Source organism: Plectropomus leopardus, chromosome 7, assembly GCF_026936395.1.
Source record: "Plectropomus leopardus strain MGB_pleo_1.0 chromosome 7, ASM2693639v1, whole genome shotgun sequence".
In the NCBI taxonomy this organism is placed as follows: domain Eukaryota; kingdom Metazoa; phylum Chordata; class Actinopteri; order Perciformes; family Serranidae; genus Plectropomus; species Plectropomus leopardus.
Window position 1 is genome coordinate 11,225,523 of NC_142182.1, and position 19,630 is coordinate 11,245,152.

At 42.3% G+C, this 19,630-nt stretch overlaps 1 protein-coding gene across 2 annotated transcripts in view; it reads left to right on the forward strand.

Moving 5' to 3' along the window:
• LOC121950732 (nuclear factor of activated T-cells 5) overlaps positions 1–19,630 on the forward strand; it is a 24,625-nt gene continuing 4,995 nt past the window's right edge. The window contains exons 1-11 of one of the 2 annotated variants that reach the window (XM_088079915.1): positions 1–849; positions 10,631–10,759; positions 13,128–13,752; positions 13,891–14,074; positions 14,867–15,057; positions 15,167–15,339; positions 15,557–15,691; positions 15,817–15,869; positions 16,014–16,146; positions 16,347–16,531; positions 16,623–18,948. In XM_088079915.1, the coding sequence (XP_087936041.1) occupies positions 777–849; positions 10,631–10,759; positions 13,128–13,752; positions 13,891–14,074; positions 14,867–15,057; positions 15,167–15,339; positions 15,557–15,691; positions 15,817–15,869; positions 16,014–16,146; positions 16,347–16,531; positions 16,623–18,948 (4,207 nt within the window). In that variant the 5' untranslated portion in view covers positions 1–776. Of the gene's footprint in view, positions 850–10,628; positions 10,760–12,515; positions 12,579–13,127; positions 13,753–13,890; positions 14,075–14,866; positions 15,058–15,166; positions 15,340–15,556; positions 15,692–15,816; positions 15,870–16,013; positions 16,147–16,346; positions 16,532–16,622; positions 18,949–19,630 lie in introns of those variants that run through there. The other variant, XM_088079916.1, reaches the window with a different exon arrangement.

The window sequence follows — 19,630 nt, forward strand, 5'->3', positions numbered from 1 at the left end:
ACAGCAGCTTGGCACGTAAGACATACAGAGACATACATAAAAAAATAAGAATAATAATACTGTACTATACTATATACTATACTAGTAGGCTAATTTTGACTAAATGTGTTGTGTTACCTTTATTTTAAGTATCAAATGTGTTTTGTGGCTCCAGACAGACTGTTTTTTTAGGGGGGGTGCAAAAATGGCTCTTTTAATATCAAAGATTGCTGACCCCTGCCCAAATCCAATGCAATTTTCTGTCACTATATGACAGACAATAAAGTTTTTTAAATTTTTTATCTTTTTTCATCCAGTCAATGTCATTGACAAAATCACTCCAATGATGAAATGCCACATAAATACAATGTAAAGACATATCTGACCTCTGTGATGGTTCACTTTAGTCTCATCCAGGGGCCACAGCGCATGCCCCTGGGCAGCGGGAGGAGGAGGGGCCAGGAGGTGGGCCGACCAACTGTAGGCAAGTGTGTATGTGTGTGTATGTGTGTGTGTGTATGTGTGTGTGTATGTGTGTGTGTGTTTGTGTGTGTTCGTCTCAACGTAGCACGAAATGTGTCTCCTCTCAGCAAAGACACACACACTAACGTGGGACGTGATAGTTAACGGTTTTTGATATTGAAAGTTTTGTTTTTGTCGGCTTGACATTGTTTTCGATGTTATTCTCTGTATATTAAAAAAAACATTCCGCTTGCAAAAATTCATTTGGCCAAGAGCTGCCGACTTCGTTTCTACTAAAGAGTGTCCGCTTCCCCTCCCCTCGATGAAGCGCTGCGATGCCCTCTGATTTTATATCCCTCCTTAGCTCGGATCTCGACCTCAATTCCCCCAAATCTCTATACTCTAAAGGTAAGATTTCTACTAAAAAAGGCTTCTATACAGACACTAACCCGTTTGTCCTGGTTTGATCGGAAATAATGTCCTGATGGCTCATGTTAAGCTGCTAGCTAGCAGTAGTTAGCTTCTTTTTTGCTGTTAGCCAACCTAGCTAGCTTAGTTAGTTAGCTGCATTTGTAGCTGGTTGGTTAGCAGTCCGTGTCACATGCGTGGAGGACCATGATACGCTAGGCTGCTAGTCTAATTATAACAAGGATACGTGCGATCATATCGATTTGTCTTTTAGTGGACTGATGGTTAGCATTAGGTCAGGTACTGTTAGCTAGCCTCAGCTTCGTGAGGACGCTTGTTTCTGGTCCCCACATTGTTCAGTGGTTTAACATACTAAAGTCTTAGTGGGGTCCTGCAGAGGGGTGTGTGTGTATATCGTGTTTATATCGCGAGAGAGTACACGCGTGTTGTTTTGTGTATCCTCCTTGTTCAGTTGTGTTTGGTGACAGTCTCTCTGTTGTTTTGGTTTAAGGGTGGGATTGAGCCAGAGTTGTCCCCCTCACAATCTCTGGTTTCTCAGGAAGAATGCAGCTCCTGGCACTTGAAAGCTCAGGCATGGCAGTCTCCCTGTCAGGATAAGGGGGAGCTGCCACGGGGGCCACCAGTGCCAGCATTCAATAATACGCTTTGGACACGAGTCAGGCAACTGTTTAGTGTAAGGAGGGTGTTGCTACATCAACAAGGAACTAGACCGTTAACTCTTGTTGTGTTCACCTGGGTCAGATTAACAAGATAGATCAAGCAAGGTTTTAAAAAAACAACCTAAATTACATTTGTCCTTGATCCTGCTATGTCTTTAACATGTTATGCTGTTTTTATTTAAAGGTTAATTTCACCCCCGTATCAAAAATACATATTTTTCCTCTTACCTGCACAGCTGTTAATCAGTCTAGATTGTTTTGGTGTGAGTTGCATGGTGCTGGATATATAAGCTGTAGAAATCAGTTCAGTTCAATACTATTTATAAAGCACATTATCACAAATCAAAATTTGCCTCAGAGGGCTTTACAGCATATGACGCCCCTCTGTCCTTAGACCCTCACATCGACTAAGGAAAAACTAGAACGGGGGAAAAAATGGTAGAAACCTTAGTAAGAGCAACTGAGAGGGGATCCCTCTTCCAGGATGGACAGATGTGCAATAGATGTTGTAAAAAAAAAAACAATTAAATTACAGTAGATGACAAAATAATGTATAGGAAAGAGAGAAAAATAGAGGAAGGGATACACTGCAACAATGCTAGTAATAACATATGAAAATAGTAATAGACATAAAAATTAATAAATGTAATTTATGATAGCATGTAATATTGCATGCAAATGTTGTAGTTTATGTATGTGGCGATAATAGTCATATGTGTATATTGATAGTGGAGACATGACTAATAATAACAATAGAGTGCCGCAGGGATGACATTTTTCTGAAGGCCTATCTAGAAGCTAATGTCGCCTTGGTTCCCTGGCCAAAAAGCCTGTGAGATTTTTCCATGGGATTTTGGATCATTGCAGAAAATAAGATCTGCAGTAAACAATCTAGAGCTTTACCAGAGTGTAAAAACAAGTAACTAAGGTGCATTGGCTTTCAGCAGCACTTTGCTTGCAGGTTAATTTCCTTCCTGTCAACAAGTGTAACAACTTAATGTGTGAAAACTGTCCAAATTTAATGTTCAACACTTGCATCTGTTGTGCTATTGCTTTGTGTGTTGTTTTTTATTTCCCTCAAATGGAACTACTCCCATTTTCAAAATTCTTACATGTTATTTATATGGTTTAAGGCAATTGCAAAATGTTAGTAGAAATGAACAACTCTCTTCCCAAATCCAAAAGCTAGACTGCTAAAGCTTAAATGTATGATGTTATAGAGTATAAAGTCTGGAGCTGTTCCATAAGCAGCGAATAGGAAAAGATGTTCTTGATGACACTGAGAGCAGAGTTCTCAGTATAAGGGTACATGTCTGTCTGAGAACTGAAAACACTACAATAGAGCTTTTTTGGGTAAAGAAACAAAAAAAATCAAACATTGTTTGGGTCCACAAAATCAATCTCCCATTCATCAGGGTTTCTGATGCTTTATTTTTTTGTAGTTCATTCATTAGGTGCGCTGTTGGAATTTATAAACCGTCTTTGCTCCAGACTCTCAGTGCAGAGTGTACTCTGGGCACAGACAGAGCAGCAGGATATCATTCACAGTAAACGAAATGAAAACTTCAGTGTTTATTGCGCTGGGTCCAAAAGTTTCCTTCCACTCACCTCTGCAGCAGCTGCACCTCTCATCCATCGATCCGATCTGGTTGGCTCTGAGCGGCTCAACAGATAAACTATCCAATCAGTGATTCACCTCCTCAAACTGCTGCACTTTGTTCATGAATCTGCAAATACGTCCATATTTAGATAAGACACAATGATAAAAAGAAAGGGAAACACACAAGGAAACATACACACACTGTCTAATTCTGTGGGAAACACTGCCCACGGAGAAGCTTCAGACTTCATAACTATGGCATCACAAGTTTGAGACTTATTTCTCTGGTTTGTGGCTTTGAGAGAGAGTAGCTCATGTTTACAAATATTGATTGAACTTTCCCAGACTATGGAAATAACACATCTTAATTAAGGGGGTGTTCCCCTTTAAAGCTGTAACCTGAGATGCTTGGATTCCTGCATTTTGAAAGGACAGTGGTGGACAGCAGGGTTTTATCTTTTTTCCTTTTTTTTTTTTTACCACCACGTCTCAGATATAGCCCACACTTTGATGGTTAAAAAATAAGATTTATACCCAATGCAATTTTTACCTGGTTACTGTTGGAACTGCTGCTCTCACATCTGTCTGGCTGCTATGTATAGGATGCCCATGAGCTGGCAGAAAGCGCTGCTATGTGACCCTGAAATGCTCAGTTGAGCCTACCATATGGTCACACTGTATCACATGATGACTGTTTATTTATATCTCAGCAATTGGGTGTGCGCTTGTGTTGAGGTCAAGGTAGCAGACATGCTCATCAACGATCGAGTGGGAGACCTCATGTATATCAGACTGCAAGTGAGAGGAGGGACAGCTGGCTAAGTTGCCGTTTGGCCTGCCAAGTCAGTATTGCACCATTTAGTTGGTTTTGGCACAAAATGAGGAATGCAAAACCTCTGTTGTGAAGAACCTTGATATCTTTAAACTGGAAAGTAAATAATAATAGTAATATGATAATTAAATAATAAATATTTTGGTGCAGCATCTTTTTGCAGAGACCCCATTTGCCCACTCTGACTCCAGGAATCTTCTGTAGGATTTCCAACTCTGTAATTGAAACGAATGACAGTGATTTGGTGTTTACCATGTGTTAGTGTGAATGGCAAAGACTTTCAGACCACTCTACTTGTTGTACAAATGCAAACCATAACAGATCTTTTTTATATAGTATAGTGCTTAAAATACACATTACCAAGATATTATCAACACTTTTCAAAACACACAAACATTCAGTTCAGTTTTGATTTAAGTTAGGGTTTGTTACTTTTTCCTGCTGTTCGCCCACATTATTCCAGCATAATTATTTATATCCATCCTTAGAAGGAAGTCTGATTTATTTTATTTACATAATTTAGTCACATCCCAACATCCCATGAAGACTAAAATATTCACTAAAAGAAAAAATGTGTGCTGCTTCGACACTTGCCAAAGGGTTGTCTCTTTGACATCAAAAATATTTCTTTCCCCTCAACTTGAAGTGGAGATGTATTGTGATTTTGCATGTTAGTTTTATTGCAGAAATATTTTATTACATAGTTTATTTTATCCCGCTCCCCGTTTTCTCTGTGTTTTCATTAGATGGAGAGAAAATCCCAAAAGACAGTTTAGTCTTAGTCAGTGCGAAAGGAAATCTTGCATCACCTTATCAGTGTGAGAAACTTGAGTTGGAGCATCAGTGTGTGTGATTCCACTGTGAGACACTAATGCAGTATTGCAGCTCAGTATAGATGTGGTCTGATTGTAGAATAACATTGTAGTGTACATTTTTTATTTCTGTACATTATGAGAGCAACCGTGCAAAGCATATAGTTCATCATGTTACATAAGAAATCAGAGGTTTTTTCCGCTCTATTATTATATCATTATGCCTGAAGTGAATGTATTCATTTTGGTACATACATCCATTAGACTCCCATTACTGTCAGTCACCTGAGGCACATGAGAAGAAATGAAAGTGCCCCCTGGAAATAATCCTTTAAAAGCATGCTGCCTCATAACATTTATTGACACATCCATGTATATTTGTTTATTCACTGCACCTTTGTAAGCTTACAGTGGTTGAGTTTAGGCTTGGTTGACTAGCAAGCACAAAACTTGTGTCCTACAAATGTCAAAATACATATCATGCAGTGCTGTATCTCTTATGGAAATGGAAACTAGATGTACATGGTACTAATTGGGTTATATGTTAAGCTGAAACCACTGATCTGTTTCTTTTTTCATACATAAGAATCAAATAGAGTATGCAGCCATTTGTTGCCAGTATAATTCAGTTTCAAGGTAAACAGAGATGGTACAAATCGCCAAAAATGGCATTCTTTGTGGTTTGAGTGCTGTGAGTAGCTCTATTGTCTGCACTCTGGCTTGAGCATATTGTTACGAGTTCAAGATTGTAATTAAAGGAGCCATTATTGGGCACTGAGACACATTCTTGGTCTGCATATTTTTTCATTTGCAACAAAAACATAGCCCTCATGCATTGTCTATTCATCTGTCATCCCCCATCTTATCCCCAAGCCAGCTGCAAAGAATAAAAATGGACTGGTGACCTTGCCATTTGGCAAAAGCTTTAAGGCATGTGTAATGTGAGCGGTGCATAACTTTGAGATGAGGTAATTTAATTGTTCTAAGTGTAGGTTTAACTCAGTCCGCCCCCTCGCTGGCTCGTGTGTTGCAGCCTTCTTTTTTGGGCATACTCAGACAAAGCTTGCAGGGGCTGTGCACATAAACTCATACAGATGTCATCTGACTTGTGTAAAAGCAAATGGAGACCAACACCAAAATCCCTCAACATTATCTGTGTCTAGTATTCAATAGGGAGCAGTGGGAAGTTACTCTTTTTAAGCTCTCCTCTGTCAATTAAAGAAGCATTTCACTGCTGAAAAGATGGTCGCATAATCAGACTAAGCTGTCTATGCAGTAAAAAGAAGCAAATACTTTTGAAATTCATGCTACATGACCAGAGAAAACAGAAAAAGGGATGTGGCATTTGCTTTTTACAAAGAGGTGGAAAACCTACAACTACCAGTATGCACCACAGAGGTCCAGACTAATAAATGCTCCCACTGGTGGGTGGCCCAGTTCAAGCTTGGTTGTTTATAACCAGGAAACAATATGGTGGCCTGCTGGTAGCAAAGGATTTCAAATTACAGTTAAACAGTATAAGTATGCTTCTGAAGATTTTAGGTGAAAAATAGGCAATGCGGTAACAGAATCTTGGTTTATATTTGACCAGTTCTGCTTGGTTTTACTGTTCTCATATGAAGGTAGAACAGTACACCAAAATATGTTTCTGAAGACCTTTTAGGTGAGAAAAAGGCAATACAGTAACAGAATTTTAATTTGATCTGTTTCGTCTGAGTCTAAGAGAGAAGGGGGCTTGTCTCTCTCCCTTTCCGCTTCTATATACTCTTTGTGTCCGTAATAGCAAGCATAGGAAAATTTGGAAGTAAAATCTGTAGTTCAAACAACAGCCATAGAGCCAGACAAAATCTGTCATATTTGAGCTGGGTGCTGATCAGGGAGATCTGGGCGCTGGTAAGATCAGGGGAAGTGTACCACAGTTCATTTACATAAACCACCCACATTGTGATGACACAAAGCTGGTTAAAAATCAGCCAAGTATCCCTTTGATTCTGTGTCAATTAAACCATTTGATTAAAAAGTTTACATGGTTAACCGTATAGTAATTTAACCAGAAATAATATTATGTGTTTGATTCGGTGACCCAGAGAAAGCACCCTCTGTCAGAAAAATAGGACAAGGAAAATGGACGGCGCTTTGCATCAAAGCTCAACACTTTTTTGAGTTGCAAATGTGTTGTAGAATAAAAATATATAAAACCATCACGTACCAAAAGTGAGCAACACGTAGCCTATGTACAGCGGTTTGACAACAATAAAAACATACATTTAAGATTTTTGGCTTTTTTACCTTATGCTGAAACTTTTTTTTTTTATAGGTAATATGTTTATACTTAGTAAAGTATTGTCCTGATATCGGTACTAAAACTTAAGTATTGCAATATTATCAGTATCAGACAAGTGTTACAAAGTGTTCAATATTTTTCTGTAATTTTCCACCACCACAACCCATGCCACAGTGTTTATACGAACACTGTTTTGCCTACTGTTTTCTCACTGGGCAGTCAGGCACTGACTGAAATCAAAACACTGAGTAAAATCCAGGCTGTGCATTTTCATACCCAAATAACATGAATGATTAAGCAACACTAATCAATTTGTGCTTGCACTGTCTGTCAGCCCTATGTGTTTAAGATAAGTAGACAAAGTATTATATGTAGCTATACTAAACCTATTAGTCCACATGTGAACAAGTATACTCAGAATGTGACAGGCAAATGTGAGTTTTTTTAAACATATTGACACTATTAAATCTAATCTAATCTAATCTAATTGATTACTGTGAATATTTTAAACATACCATAGAGTAAATGTTTGGGGTAAACCTTATTTGCAGGGAGGAAATGCATGTAAGGAAAAACTACGAATTCATCGAAAATAACATCTCAGAATTACATTTCTGTGCTTGTGCTGGTTTGCTCTGTGATCTGCAGGCAGTCAGAGAGTGAGTGACTTATTCAGACCAGCACAGTGACATAGTTTAACCCAGTGTTTTCATTTTATTCTGGCCAGTGCATGTCATCCAACCTGGCTTTGTGACCCTCCTTCCAGTCTGGGTCGGAAGATGCACAGCTCACTGAACAAGCATGTCAGTTATCTTTATTATGTAATACAAGTCTGTTTTGGGGTATGTAGCCGCCTGCTGCAGATGTAGTGTGAGTCTGCGAACGTCATTCGTTTATATGTGAATGGCATGCTCTTCGATGCACATGAATATGCTCCAGGCAGGTTGCACATGCATTCAGAAAACTCACATCACACACGCATCTGCCGACTGAAAAGGGTGAAATAGTCAAGACTGAGGTCATGTCGGGTTACCAGTCAATCTGTAATGCATCCATGCACAAAGACTCTCTCTCTTCACACCATGAACAAAGCACAACAGACACAGATGGAGTGTTACCATGAGAATCGTGCACACTTTGCTATGTGCTTGGAGACCACATTAAAGTTTTTTACATGGGCTTCTATCCAAGACAGATAGGTTCATAGGGATCTTTTGTTTGACTTGGAAGTTGTGTAAATACACTGTTATGGTTTGTTTGGTTTTAAAGGGACGGTTCACTCAGCACGATTACTGACAATAATCTTCAGATGACATTTTATGCAGTTTTCTCAGAGGAACGTTTTACATTCTTCTTGCACTCGGCAGAGTCACAGCAAGGTCTGCGAATTATCACATTTTCTATATTTGGAGAGAAAGATTGCAGATGAGTTTCTCAAATGTAATTTTTTGGCACTTGGAGCACCACAAACCCAATGCTCTTCAGCTCAGCTGTAATGGGATTTGCTGCAGGCTACAGCTCCAAGCCCTCTGGATGGATAAACAACTTTTATTGTATTTTGGAAGGGAACTATCCCTTAAAGAGAGATTAGCTATGGATAAACAATAGAGCATGGAGCTGGCCTCCATTGATGCTTTAAGCTCGGCTTGTCTGTGTGAACTAGAGCACTGTGTAGCTCTTTGTGTGAACTGTGGTGACTTTGTGTTGTCACTCCCTCAACGGCATCGCTGACGTCACAGAGGTGCAAGATCATGTGTCCTGTCAGTTTCACCATTCTGCTGGTGCTAAGTCATAGCTAAGTGTCAGATGACTACTACACATGCTGAGTGCTGCCGATGCACAGCTGAAATATCCATGTCAGGGTCTTGATGGGTCCCTGTTTCTTAGCAACCAGACTACCTAATCATGTGTTTATCTGCCACCGAACGCATTTTATTCCAGTGCAGCTGCAGTGGTTGATTTTAGTCTTCTAGGAATACTACCATCAAATATCAAGGAATGTCTCCATGGCTCTTATTACACTAAACCCTGTGGGAGGTTAATTTAGTTCATCATAAGATAGCCTGTGTGAAGTTAGTGTTGACAGCAGAATTTTTTGTATATGGGTCAAAAACACTGGTCATGAGACCCAGGTTTGCTTTCAGTCTAGTTCGGGGATTGCTTCTGCTAACTTTTGAAAAGGAAACAACCAGTGCATGAGCGAGAGATACAGTAGAGGTTTTACCGTTCGATTCAATTCAATTTTTGTTTTTTGTCCCAGAGGACAATTTGTGTTGCAGGATGTGGTAAAAAACATAATATAAACACATAAAGCACAAACAATATGACAAAGACACATTCATCAGTTGACATTAATCTGTGCACAGGGTGACCTGCACCTGTGCACATTCAGGCTGCACTGGAGCAGATTAATAAGTGTCCACCATAACTCCATAGGGCCAATAATAATTTAGTGAGCATTAAATATGACAAACAGCTCCTAATACGTAAACCATTTCCAGTACAACATACATGACCATAGACAGGTCATGACGGTCTCAGTGATGCAGCAACCGGACCAGCACCATAGGTCTGATGCTGCAGAATGGCGAGTACAGTATGCACTGGTACGATCACTCACATTAACATCATCAATACTACAATACAATATGTACTATTACTGTCCCCCAATCATCGACATCATCAACATCATCAATACTACAAGTACAATATGTACTGTTACTGTCACCCTTTCACCATCATCATCATCGGTGCCACAAGCACAATGTGTGCAGTTAGTGTCATCATCAGGTTTTGGTATTACCAGCAGGACAGCATTAGAACAAGTGAAACTAACGAGAACTTGGGTCTTAATGTAGCTCAGCGCAGCCAGTGTCCAGCTGTCGTAGAGAACCCAAGTAATGAGTCCGAAATACCGGAAATCTGTTGGAATATTAGCATCTCCGGTTCCCTCACCTCGATGTCAGGTGGTTTTTTGAAGAGGTTTTCGGATAGAGGCCTGAAATAAGGTCTGTTGTTAACACAAACTGGAGATACATTTTGTTCTACGATGTAAAATACGTGTGGAAATAGCCCCCTTGTCATGATGCTGAACCGCGGCAAACACGGGTTTACAGCCGTGTTTGGCAACACAACCGTAGTGTAGTTTGGTTCAGCCTAGCTTAGTTTTTTAATTCCGGCGGTTGCATTAAGGGCTTCAAAAATCCTGCAAGTGGTGTTCATTTGTAAAGATTATCTTGCTGTGTTGGAAATATAGACTGTAGAGATGTCTGCCTTTTTTCAATATAATGGAACTAGATGGAACCTGGCTTGTGGTGCTCCAAGTGCCAAAAAACATTTTAAAAACTCAACAGCAATGACAGACATCTTCAGTACAGATATCTCCAACAACTGGCAACACACACCAAAACAACCTAGTTAAATAAACAGCACTACAAGTAAGAGGAAAAATGTGTGTTTTTGATTTTGGCTGAAGACTCTTTTTTTGTTACATGGTCCTGTAATAAACAACAATCTGATTTCTTTTTTTTCCCAGAACCTAATTTATCCTCTCCTGCTCTTCCTTTATGACAGAGTCGGTATATGACCTCCTCCCCAAAGAGCTCCAGCTCCAGCCGTCGTCCACCCAGACAGATCCACCCACCATGAGCCAGAAGAGTGGGGGAGAGGCGGGACCTCCCCCCTCTGCAGCCGTGGCCTCAGGTGAGCTACCTGCTCAGTCCATGAAAACCATGATCTGGGATCAGTTTCCCCTTGCCAAACTATTCTCCAAGACGGTAGGGGTGAAGAAACTCAAATGGCCTTGTATTAGTGTCTGGGGGCAACTTCACCCTTTCACCAGTTTCTGAGACAATATTTGTGAGTGTTTGAGATGATATGAGTTATGATGGTTTTTATATTTGTTATTTTGATACTGCCGGCATAGCAAGGCACAGTCGTGTTAGATTTCAAATGGGTATTATAGGGGTTTCGCTGGCTCCACAAAGCTATATTGGTACAAACAAATAAGGGTTGGTGCAGAGTGTTAAAGGTTATTTTTACAGTTGGACTTGAACTGTATTTAAATATATTTTGGGTTTCTCAATTTTTCCAAGCTATATTACAGGAACCATCAATTAGTGAATATCTATTGTGGTGTTGTTCCAGTTAGTCCTGTTGTTGCCTTGAAGACATGGTGATAGGTGACCCTGTCAGGGACTCTTATAAGCTCAGTAGCAGCATGGGAATAGGCATTGCTCACCTTGACTCTGTGTGTTGGGGATATAGTCACCCAAACTACACCTGCATGAAGTGCCTGCAGCTCTTCATCAAACCAGTTCATATTATAAAACTGACTAAAAAAGATATATTTAAAATCGCTGAATATAGTTATAGACCAACTTCTAAACTCAGTCATTATCTAATTCATTTATACCTTGCTAGTGAGAGGGAATCTTCTATATAGAGAAGGTCATACACAGTCCTCTTTTTAAGCTTTGCTCTAAATCACAGCTCCAATAAATGGCAAGTTTGCATTAAAAGCATGCTAACATAGCTTGTTCTTTCTCATTTCACTCATTTTTTCAGCAGCACCCCCCCCTGTCATGCTTGTGCTTAATGCTTTTCTTCACTCTAAGGCAGTTAAAAATCTTTTCAGGTGATTCAGCTTTAGAGACGCAGCAAAACCACAGTACTGCTGATCCAGATACTATCCTTTGCCTTAAGCAGTCATCCCAAACATCCCTCATGTTACATTATATTGTGTTTCAGTCTATGTATTAGCACATCTCTCTGAAGGTGTCAGTAAACTTTTTACAGGTTTTATTTTTAAATATTTTACAAGTGCCGAAAGCAGAAACAGCCTGCACATTTGTCATTCTCACATACTTTTTTGAACACTCATACAACAGAAGGTCATCAGATAATTTACTGAGGTCTCAAACTGTGTGAGCTTTCCAGCTAAATGATTAATCTACTCACATGTTTCAGATCAGCTGACATTGTTGGTAATTCTGAAGGGTCTGTCTCTTTATGAAACAGTGAAGTTGCCCCTAGCGATCGTTTGACTGTCTTTTAAATACCTTTTATCAAACCAAAGGAATATGATCTGATCTTGGATCATGGTTCAGGGAAGCCAACATCAGCTAAAACTCTAAAAGAATTGTAGTCTTGAGTTTCATCTAGAGAGCAAACTAACTGGACAACAGCGTTGGAGAGAGCGCTTTTGTTAACGCTACCTTTTAACTCTCCTGTCTGACCCAGCTGGCCCTAAGCAGTGCTGATCAAAAGCATGACTACTGTAATGTCCGTCAGATCATCATTAACCAATTACACGTGCTTCAAAATGTCTATAAATGATCAACTTCAAAAGTTACTCCTTCTTCAGTACATGAACTCATCCAATTTACTGATTGACAGAAGTTGAATCTTGAATGATCAGCTCTCTTGTTGCTCATTGGCTGTCTCGTTTTTATTGCAGGAAGTTCCCTCTGAGGCAGGGAGTGTCTGCATATAAAATGGTCTGCAGTTCACTGCTCCATAGGTCAGAGGCTTGTTTATTCTGTCTCCATGGCTACGCTCAGTCCCAACCAAATCTTCCAATTGGCATGCGCAAACTACTGTTTACTACTGAATGCACATTGCACAAACTGTACTGTAACCCTGGCAAAATTTAATTTGGCGCCACATTACCAGCTTGCAAATTTGGCTGTACAAGAAAGTTTGACCAGATTTTTTTATGTTTCTTTCTGGCAATGTGTATGTAACAATTTGTAGCTTGCTTTTGTTTTTGTAAACAAAGCATGTCAGTTTTGTCACATTGATTTTAATTGAGAAAGGTTTTGTAGGAATCAAAACATTGTGGGACCTATAGTACCCTTCTCAACTTTAACTTCAAAATATTTGATCAATGCTTGACAGCTCTCGCATGCACAGTGAGAGCATATAACCCACAACAGTCTGTTGAAATTAGAGTTGGGAAGAGGGGAAATCAATACAAATCATGCACAAATTCAGCTGCTTGAATGGGACTGCTAGCCTGCACTGTGCTGAACATCTGTACTAACTTATTTATCTGTATATACTACCACAGATGCCACCTCTTCCACCTCCAGCCCCTCTGCCTCTTCGTCCCTGGCCATGGGAGCCCCAACCACTGGCTCCTCTACCTCAGACCATCTCAAGGTTCCCCAGCATCTCCACTCCACCGGAGGGGATGGAGCTGGAGCTTCAGAGATTCAAGGTATGGAGGGTGCTGTGTCTGCCCCCAGCAGAGGCAACAGTGGAGCAAACACTGCAACAGGAGACGTAGGGTCAGGAGTGTTGTCAGGGTTAGGAGTCCAGCAGCCTCAGAACACCCCATCAAAGCGGAGGCCTGTGTTGAGCATATCCCCGCCACCTGAGGACCTATTTGACGACAGCCAGATGTCCTGCCAAGAGGAGCCTGCCGTATCTGGTCCAACAGGTCCAGACTCAGAGCATAGCAGCAGCATGTGGGCTGATGACTCCGTCTCCAACTTCAGCTTGATCAGCTCTATCTCTTACAATGACAACACGGAGGTGCCACGCAAGTCTAGGAAACGCACCCCTCGCCAGCGGCCTGGTCCTAAACCTGCTCCTCCGGAGGACAGCATGGATGTGTTTGATGCTGACAGTGCCAAGGCCCCTCACTTTGTCCTATCCCAGCTGGGCACAGACAAGACCAGTCCCATAACCAGGTGGGGTTATTTTTAACTTAAAAGTACACCTGTCCTTCTGTAGGAATACAATAAAGGTCGTTTAATTTTATTTTGTCTGGGGGAATTGAATTTCTAGATGTCATACTTATTCTAATGTTGTTTTTTGTTGCCCTGCAGCTCTCTCGAGTCAGGAACTGCAGTGAAGGGTGGGTCACTGTCTACTCAGTATCCCCCGAGGAGTGATGGGAAAGAGCTAAAGATCCTGGTGCAGCCAGAGACCCAGCACAGAGCTCGCTATCTGACCGAGGGCAGCAGAGGTTCTGTCAAAGACCGCACACAGCAGGGATTCCCCACTGTCAAGGTTTGACAAAGAAGGCCACTGGCTGCGTGTTGGCACAGGAAACATATTAAAACTACGGATATGAGCAAAAAATCCAATATCACGCATTCCTAATTAAAACCCAAGTTGACTGAATAAGGCCAAAAATACACAGGACGTGGAGTGTGGAGTACCGTGCACCACAAGGGAATGCTTATGCCTGTTCAGATGCATCAGAAGCATTCACTCACTAACAAATGCGCATCAGCATGTTTGCTTTGAGCTATTTTACAAGCTTTATTTTACAGATTGTAGCCTGCTGAATTCTGTGTGGTGCATAGTTTTTTGACAAAATAACAACAGACCCATTTTTTGAGGGAAACCAATTAAAAACTACACCATCCTATAGTAACTTTTTCCTGTTACTGATACATCTGTGCAGGGAAGTGAAGGAATAGCATTGGCCCTTCATCATCAATAAGGTACTTAACCCTAAACTGCTCCTCTGGGGCTGCTTAGTGGCCAGCAGATAAAACTGCGGCTGTGTTGAGCACCTCCCAGCTGTTATTGTGTGTAAAGTATGAAGCACTCAGTGAAAATAGATTGAACTCTTTGCAGCAAACCTGGCAAAGATCCGTACGTGACATTGCACTTTTCACAAGGCACGGTTTTTCTGTGCACTCTCGTGAATGCTTTAGTAAGAAAACACCACTCACTTTATATTTGGCAATAGCACCTTTGGGTTTAAACTTAATTATTTAATAATTTTAGGATTTCTATTATCAGTTAGGGTCAATTCAAGTTGTTTACAACTGTTTCTTTTTTTGTCCTCAGTTGGAAGGTGTGAGTGAACCAGTTGTGCTGCAGGTGTTTGTAGCCAATGATGCAGGCAGAGTGAAGCCTCACGGTTTCTACCAGGCATGCAGAGTGACAGGACGCAACACCACTGCCTGCAAGGAGGTGGACATAGAGGGCACCACCGTTATTGAGATCCCTCTGGAGCCCAGCAATGACATGACACTCGCGTAAGGGTTTATTTTTTGTAGATAATTGTAGATCTATTAACACTTAAACAGTGTTTGTGTATAAGAAGTAGTTAGTGTGATTATCTTGTCATGTATTCCCCATCTACAGGGTGGACCGTGTGGGGATCTTGAAGCTGCGTAATGCAGATGTGGAGGCCCGTATTGGTGTGGCAGGGTCCAAGAAGAAGAGTACACGTGCCAGGCTAGCCTTCAGAGTCAACATCCCCCAACCTGATGGATCGGTCCTTACTCTTCAGGTCACCTCATCACCCATCCTCTGCAGTAAGTAGTTCAGTCACAAGATGCAAAAAAACATCAACACCTGTCTAATGCTACAAATGTGACAGCCACCTCTGGACTTCACGAGGCTAAATGCTGGGAAATGTTGTGTTTCCAGCAGTCTGACTCACGGGATGTAAACTGTGGGTTTAAGCCTGTCATTGGCCGTCAGTTTCAAAGTGTGAGCTATGATCCATTTGACTCTTCTGTCATTCTCCAGCCCAGCCAGCAGGAGTGCCAGAGATCCTGAAGAAGAGTCTGCACAGCTGCTCAGTGAGAGGAGGAGAAGAAGTTTTTATCATCGGAAAGAACTTCCTCAAAGGAACCAAAGTTATTTTTCAGGAGAATATTGCAGGTGCTGTAGCCAGCTTGGTGTTGCTAGTGTTGTCCTTTGTTGTAAGCTCAATGTTATTTGTTTTGAGAAAGGCATGTAAACCCCCGACTGATATTAAAAATTATATAATTTTGTTGTATTTGCAGATGATAATTCTTGGCAAGCTGAGGCAAAAATTGACATGGACCTTTTCCATCAGGTAAATGCAACTGATTGAAATGCATACTTCACAGTTTCTCCTGGAATTATATTAGCTGCCACATCAAACCTGCCTGCTTTCACTGAACATACTCTTCAAGAGATTTTACTGTAACTGTGATTTTCGCTCTCTTATGTTTTCCAGAACCATTTGATAGTGACAGTCCCTCCGTTCCACAACCAGTCAATCACTTCTCCAGTTTCTGTGGGAATCTTCGTGATGACCAATGCCGGTAAATCACATGACGCCCAACCCTTCTCCTACACTCCAGACTCAGGTACTGCCACCAGCACGCATGCATGGTTATCCCATTTTTCAGATACTGTGACCAAAAGTTCTACTTGCATTAGTTGTAAAAATCCATATCTAGACTTTTTCGATTCCAGCAGATGCATTTAAATGAGACGCTTTAGTTTTGCTGAAGTGCCAGATTTAATAAATGTTTTAACGCAGACAATATTTCCATTCTTCCCACAGCCGATAACTTAAATGTCCCAACAATAAAAACAGAGGGACCCTCCCTCATCAAGACATGTATATTTGATGGCCAGATTGAATCTATAGCTTCTGAGCAAACTGACAGTGCTGCCCCGCCTTCAAAAAGGCAAGAGGACACACCAATGGAAGTGTCTAGCAATCCACCAACCACAGACGTCTTTAAGGTAAGATACCCCTCATCCTCAAGAAAGCAGAAACAAGATGTCTGCTTCAGAGATGCAGTTTGTAATGTTTATGCTTCCTCTCTGTTCGTAGCCCTCCCCTGACCCCCTTGTCGCAGTGCAGCAGACGCTGGAGCTCAGCTCTAGTCCCCATCCAGGTGGTGAGTCTTTTCAGAGCCCAATGCCCCTACAACCTGAAGATGTGGAGCTTCCCCAGGTGCCGCCTGTCTTCCCCAGCCTAGAGTCTCTCGGCACCATACAAAAGCCAGACATCGCCCCCACAACCTCCTTCCCAGTGCCGGGCGATACTACAATCCCCCCTGTGACACCAGAAGTCCCACAGCAATTCCTCAGAGACCCTCAGGACAGCATACCTCCTGAGAGTTCCAGTAATAGTGGAGGGGTCGTGGTTGTAGCCATGCCCCAGATAACAACTCCCTCTCAGCCACAGCAGTCACAGGTTCCCCTGTTCCCCCAGGAAGGGGTGGCCCAGCTGGAGAGGGCAGTGAGAGAGCTACAGGCTGGAGGTAACACCACGCTCCAGCAGGTGTTGGAGGCGGCTGTAGCCCAGCAGCAACTCAACTCTGTGCTGTACAGCCCCACTCCATCTGCAGACTCCCTGCAGCAGCATGTGCAGGAGAACATGAACAGCCTCAGATTGGGAACCACAGATAATTCACTATCGCCACAGCAACAGCTACAGATGCAACAGCAACAGCAGATGCAACAGCAACAGCAGATACAACAACAGCAACAAATACAGCAACAGCAGATACAACAGCAACAGCAGATACAACAGCAACAACAGATACAACAACAGCAACAGATACAGCAACAGCAGATACAACAGCAACAAATACAGCAACAACAGATACAACAACAGCAACAAATACAGCAACAGCAGATACAACAGCATCAACAGATACAGCAACAGCAGATTCAACAGCAACAACAGATACAACAGCAACAACAACAACAAATACAGCAACAGTTTCAACAGCATCAGCAACTACAACAAAACTTACAGCAGCAGCAGCAACAGCAGCAGCAAGTTCTTGGCAACATGCAGATCCAACAACAACTTATATTACAGCCGCAAGACCAGCAGCAAATCATGGAGAATATTCAACAGCAACAACAACAGTTGCAACAAAATCAGCAACAACAAGTCCTTAACAACATCCAACTTCAGGATCAGCAACAACAAAATCAAATACTTACCAATTTACAACAACATCAGCTGCAACAGCAGCACCAAAATCAGACATTGAGCAACTTACAACAGCAACAACAACTGCAAGAGCAGCAGGTATTAGAAAATTTACAACAGCAACTTCAGGCTGAGTTGCTCCAGCCCCAGATCCACTCCTCCCCACAAGTGCAGCAGCCAGTGTCCCTCCTTCAACAGGCTGGAGAGCTGCTCACCATTCAGACCAGCTTCCCAACACAGCCTCCATCCCACACGTCTCCCCCACAGCAGCTTTTTCAATCGCCGCGGCCCCTGGCTGAGACCCAGAGCTCCCAGCAGCAGGTCCAGGCTGCCCTGCTCCAAAATGCGCAGATTGTTCTGGCCAGTGGTAGTCTCAACTCAGAGCAGCAGCCTACAGGGTCGACCCTTTATCTGTCCCCAAACCCTCAGCCCCAACAACAGCCGCAGCAGCTGGCATTTATCGCCTCCATGGAGACTTCTAACAGCCAACCCCAACCTGTTGCAATGTTTCAGAACCAACCCCAAGCTCAACTTTCCCAAATGCAGCAACAGAGCACACCCATGGAGCAGCAGCAGTCTCCACAGCAGAACCAGCAACAGCCACCACAGCTTCCATTGGGCCAGCAGGGCTCCTTGTTCCAAAATATCCCAAACCACTCACAGTCTAACCCTGTCCCTCAGAGCCAACTTTCCCAACCCCAGCAGACAGGTCTCCTCCTCTGCACCACTGACCTAAACCCCCAGGCTATCCCCCCAGCTATTCTCTTCAGTACCCAGACCCAGGGCCCTTCCCCTATAGGGAGCATTAGTGTTGGAATCCCCCAGCCAGACCCAGCAGAGCCCATGTCCTTCCAAGACCAGAGCTCCACAGGCAGCAACTCAACATCCACTGAGAACCAACAGCAGAGTCTGTTCCAGGAACAGCAGCCAATGCAAGTGGGCCCAAGTTCCAGCAGCGTGCCGAGCAGTCAACCAGTGGAGCTGTTCTTGCCTCAGACATCTCTGTCCGGCCTGCAGAGCACTATTAGCTCACAGGAGCTGAACAACCAGGCTCCAGCCCCTGGCACAACCATCTTCGTGGTACAGGGTGGTGTGGGTGTGGTCGCCAACCCTGGCCAGCAGCCTCCAGAGCAGCTTTTCCAGACAGCTGTGGGTGGGAATGTGGCTCCACAAGGACAGGCCAACCTGTTTGTGTTTGGCATCCAGAATGGTAAGATCATTTTGGTCTTCTGCACCTCTGAAGTACATTAAATCTGAGATAAGTACTGTATCCGGCCTTGACGTCTGATATAAACACTATTTAAAAATACTATTTCCAGGTCCAAACATCATATTGTTTACAATGCTACGGTGCTGTGTTCCCTGTTGTTTGAACCATAGACTGTGTATAAAGCTAGATGACGCACCCCCACTTATCCACGCTATGCTTCCTGCCAAAACACCTGTCCGACCAATCACAAGCAGCCACATTAAATGCAAGCGCATGGATTGGCACACACAGCTGTCAATCATGGTGGAAAAACCTCCTTTTTGTAGAATCTAATAAATCATTAAAACCGAACATCATAAAAACAAACAACAGCTAGTGCTAATACCCTTTAAAATGACTTTTCCTGGGTTCAAATGTTCTGTCAAAAAAAAAAACAACCAATGGCCGAACCTGTGAATCTTTCTACAATCATGTCTTTCTTTAGTGAGACACCTGGGAGAGTTAGCTGTTCTGCCAGAGCGTATAATAAATAGCAGCATCCAGACATCACAGAAAAAGAAAGTTAACAAGGTTGAAGTTAATCAGAAGGTAGCGGATACGTAGTTAGCTGGTTGACATCTACCGTTAAGGGTTAGACGTTATTCCGTGTTGTGAATTAGGCATTTCTTAATAACCGTACAGG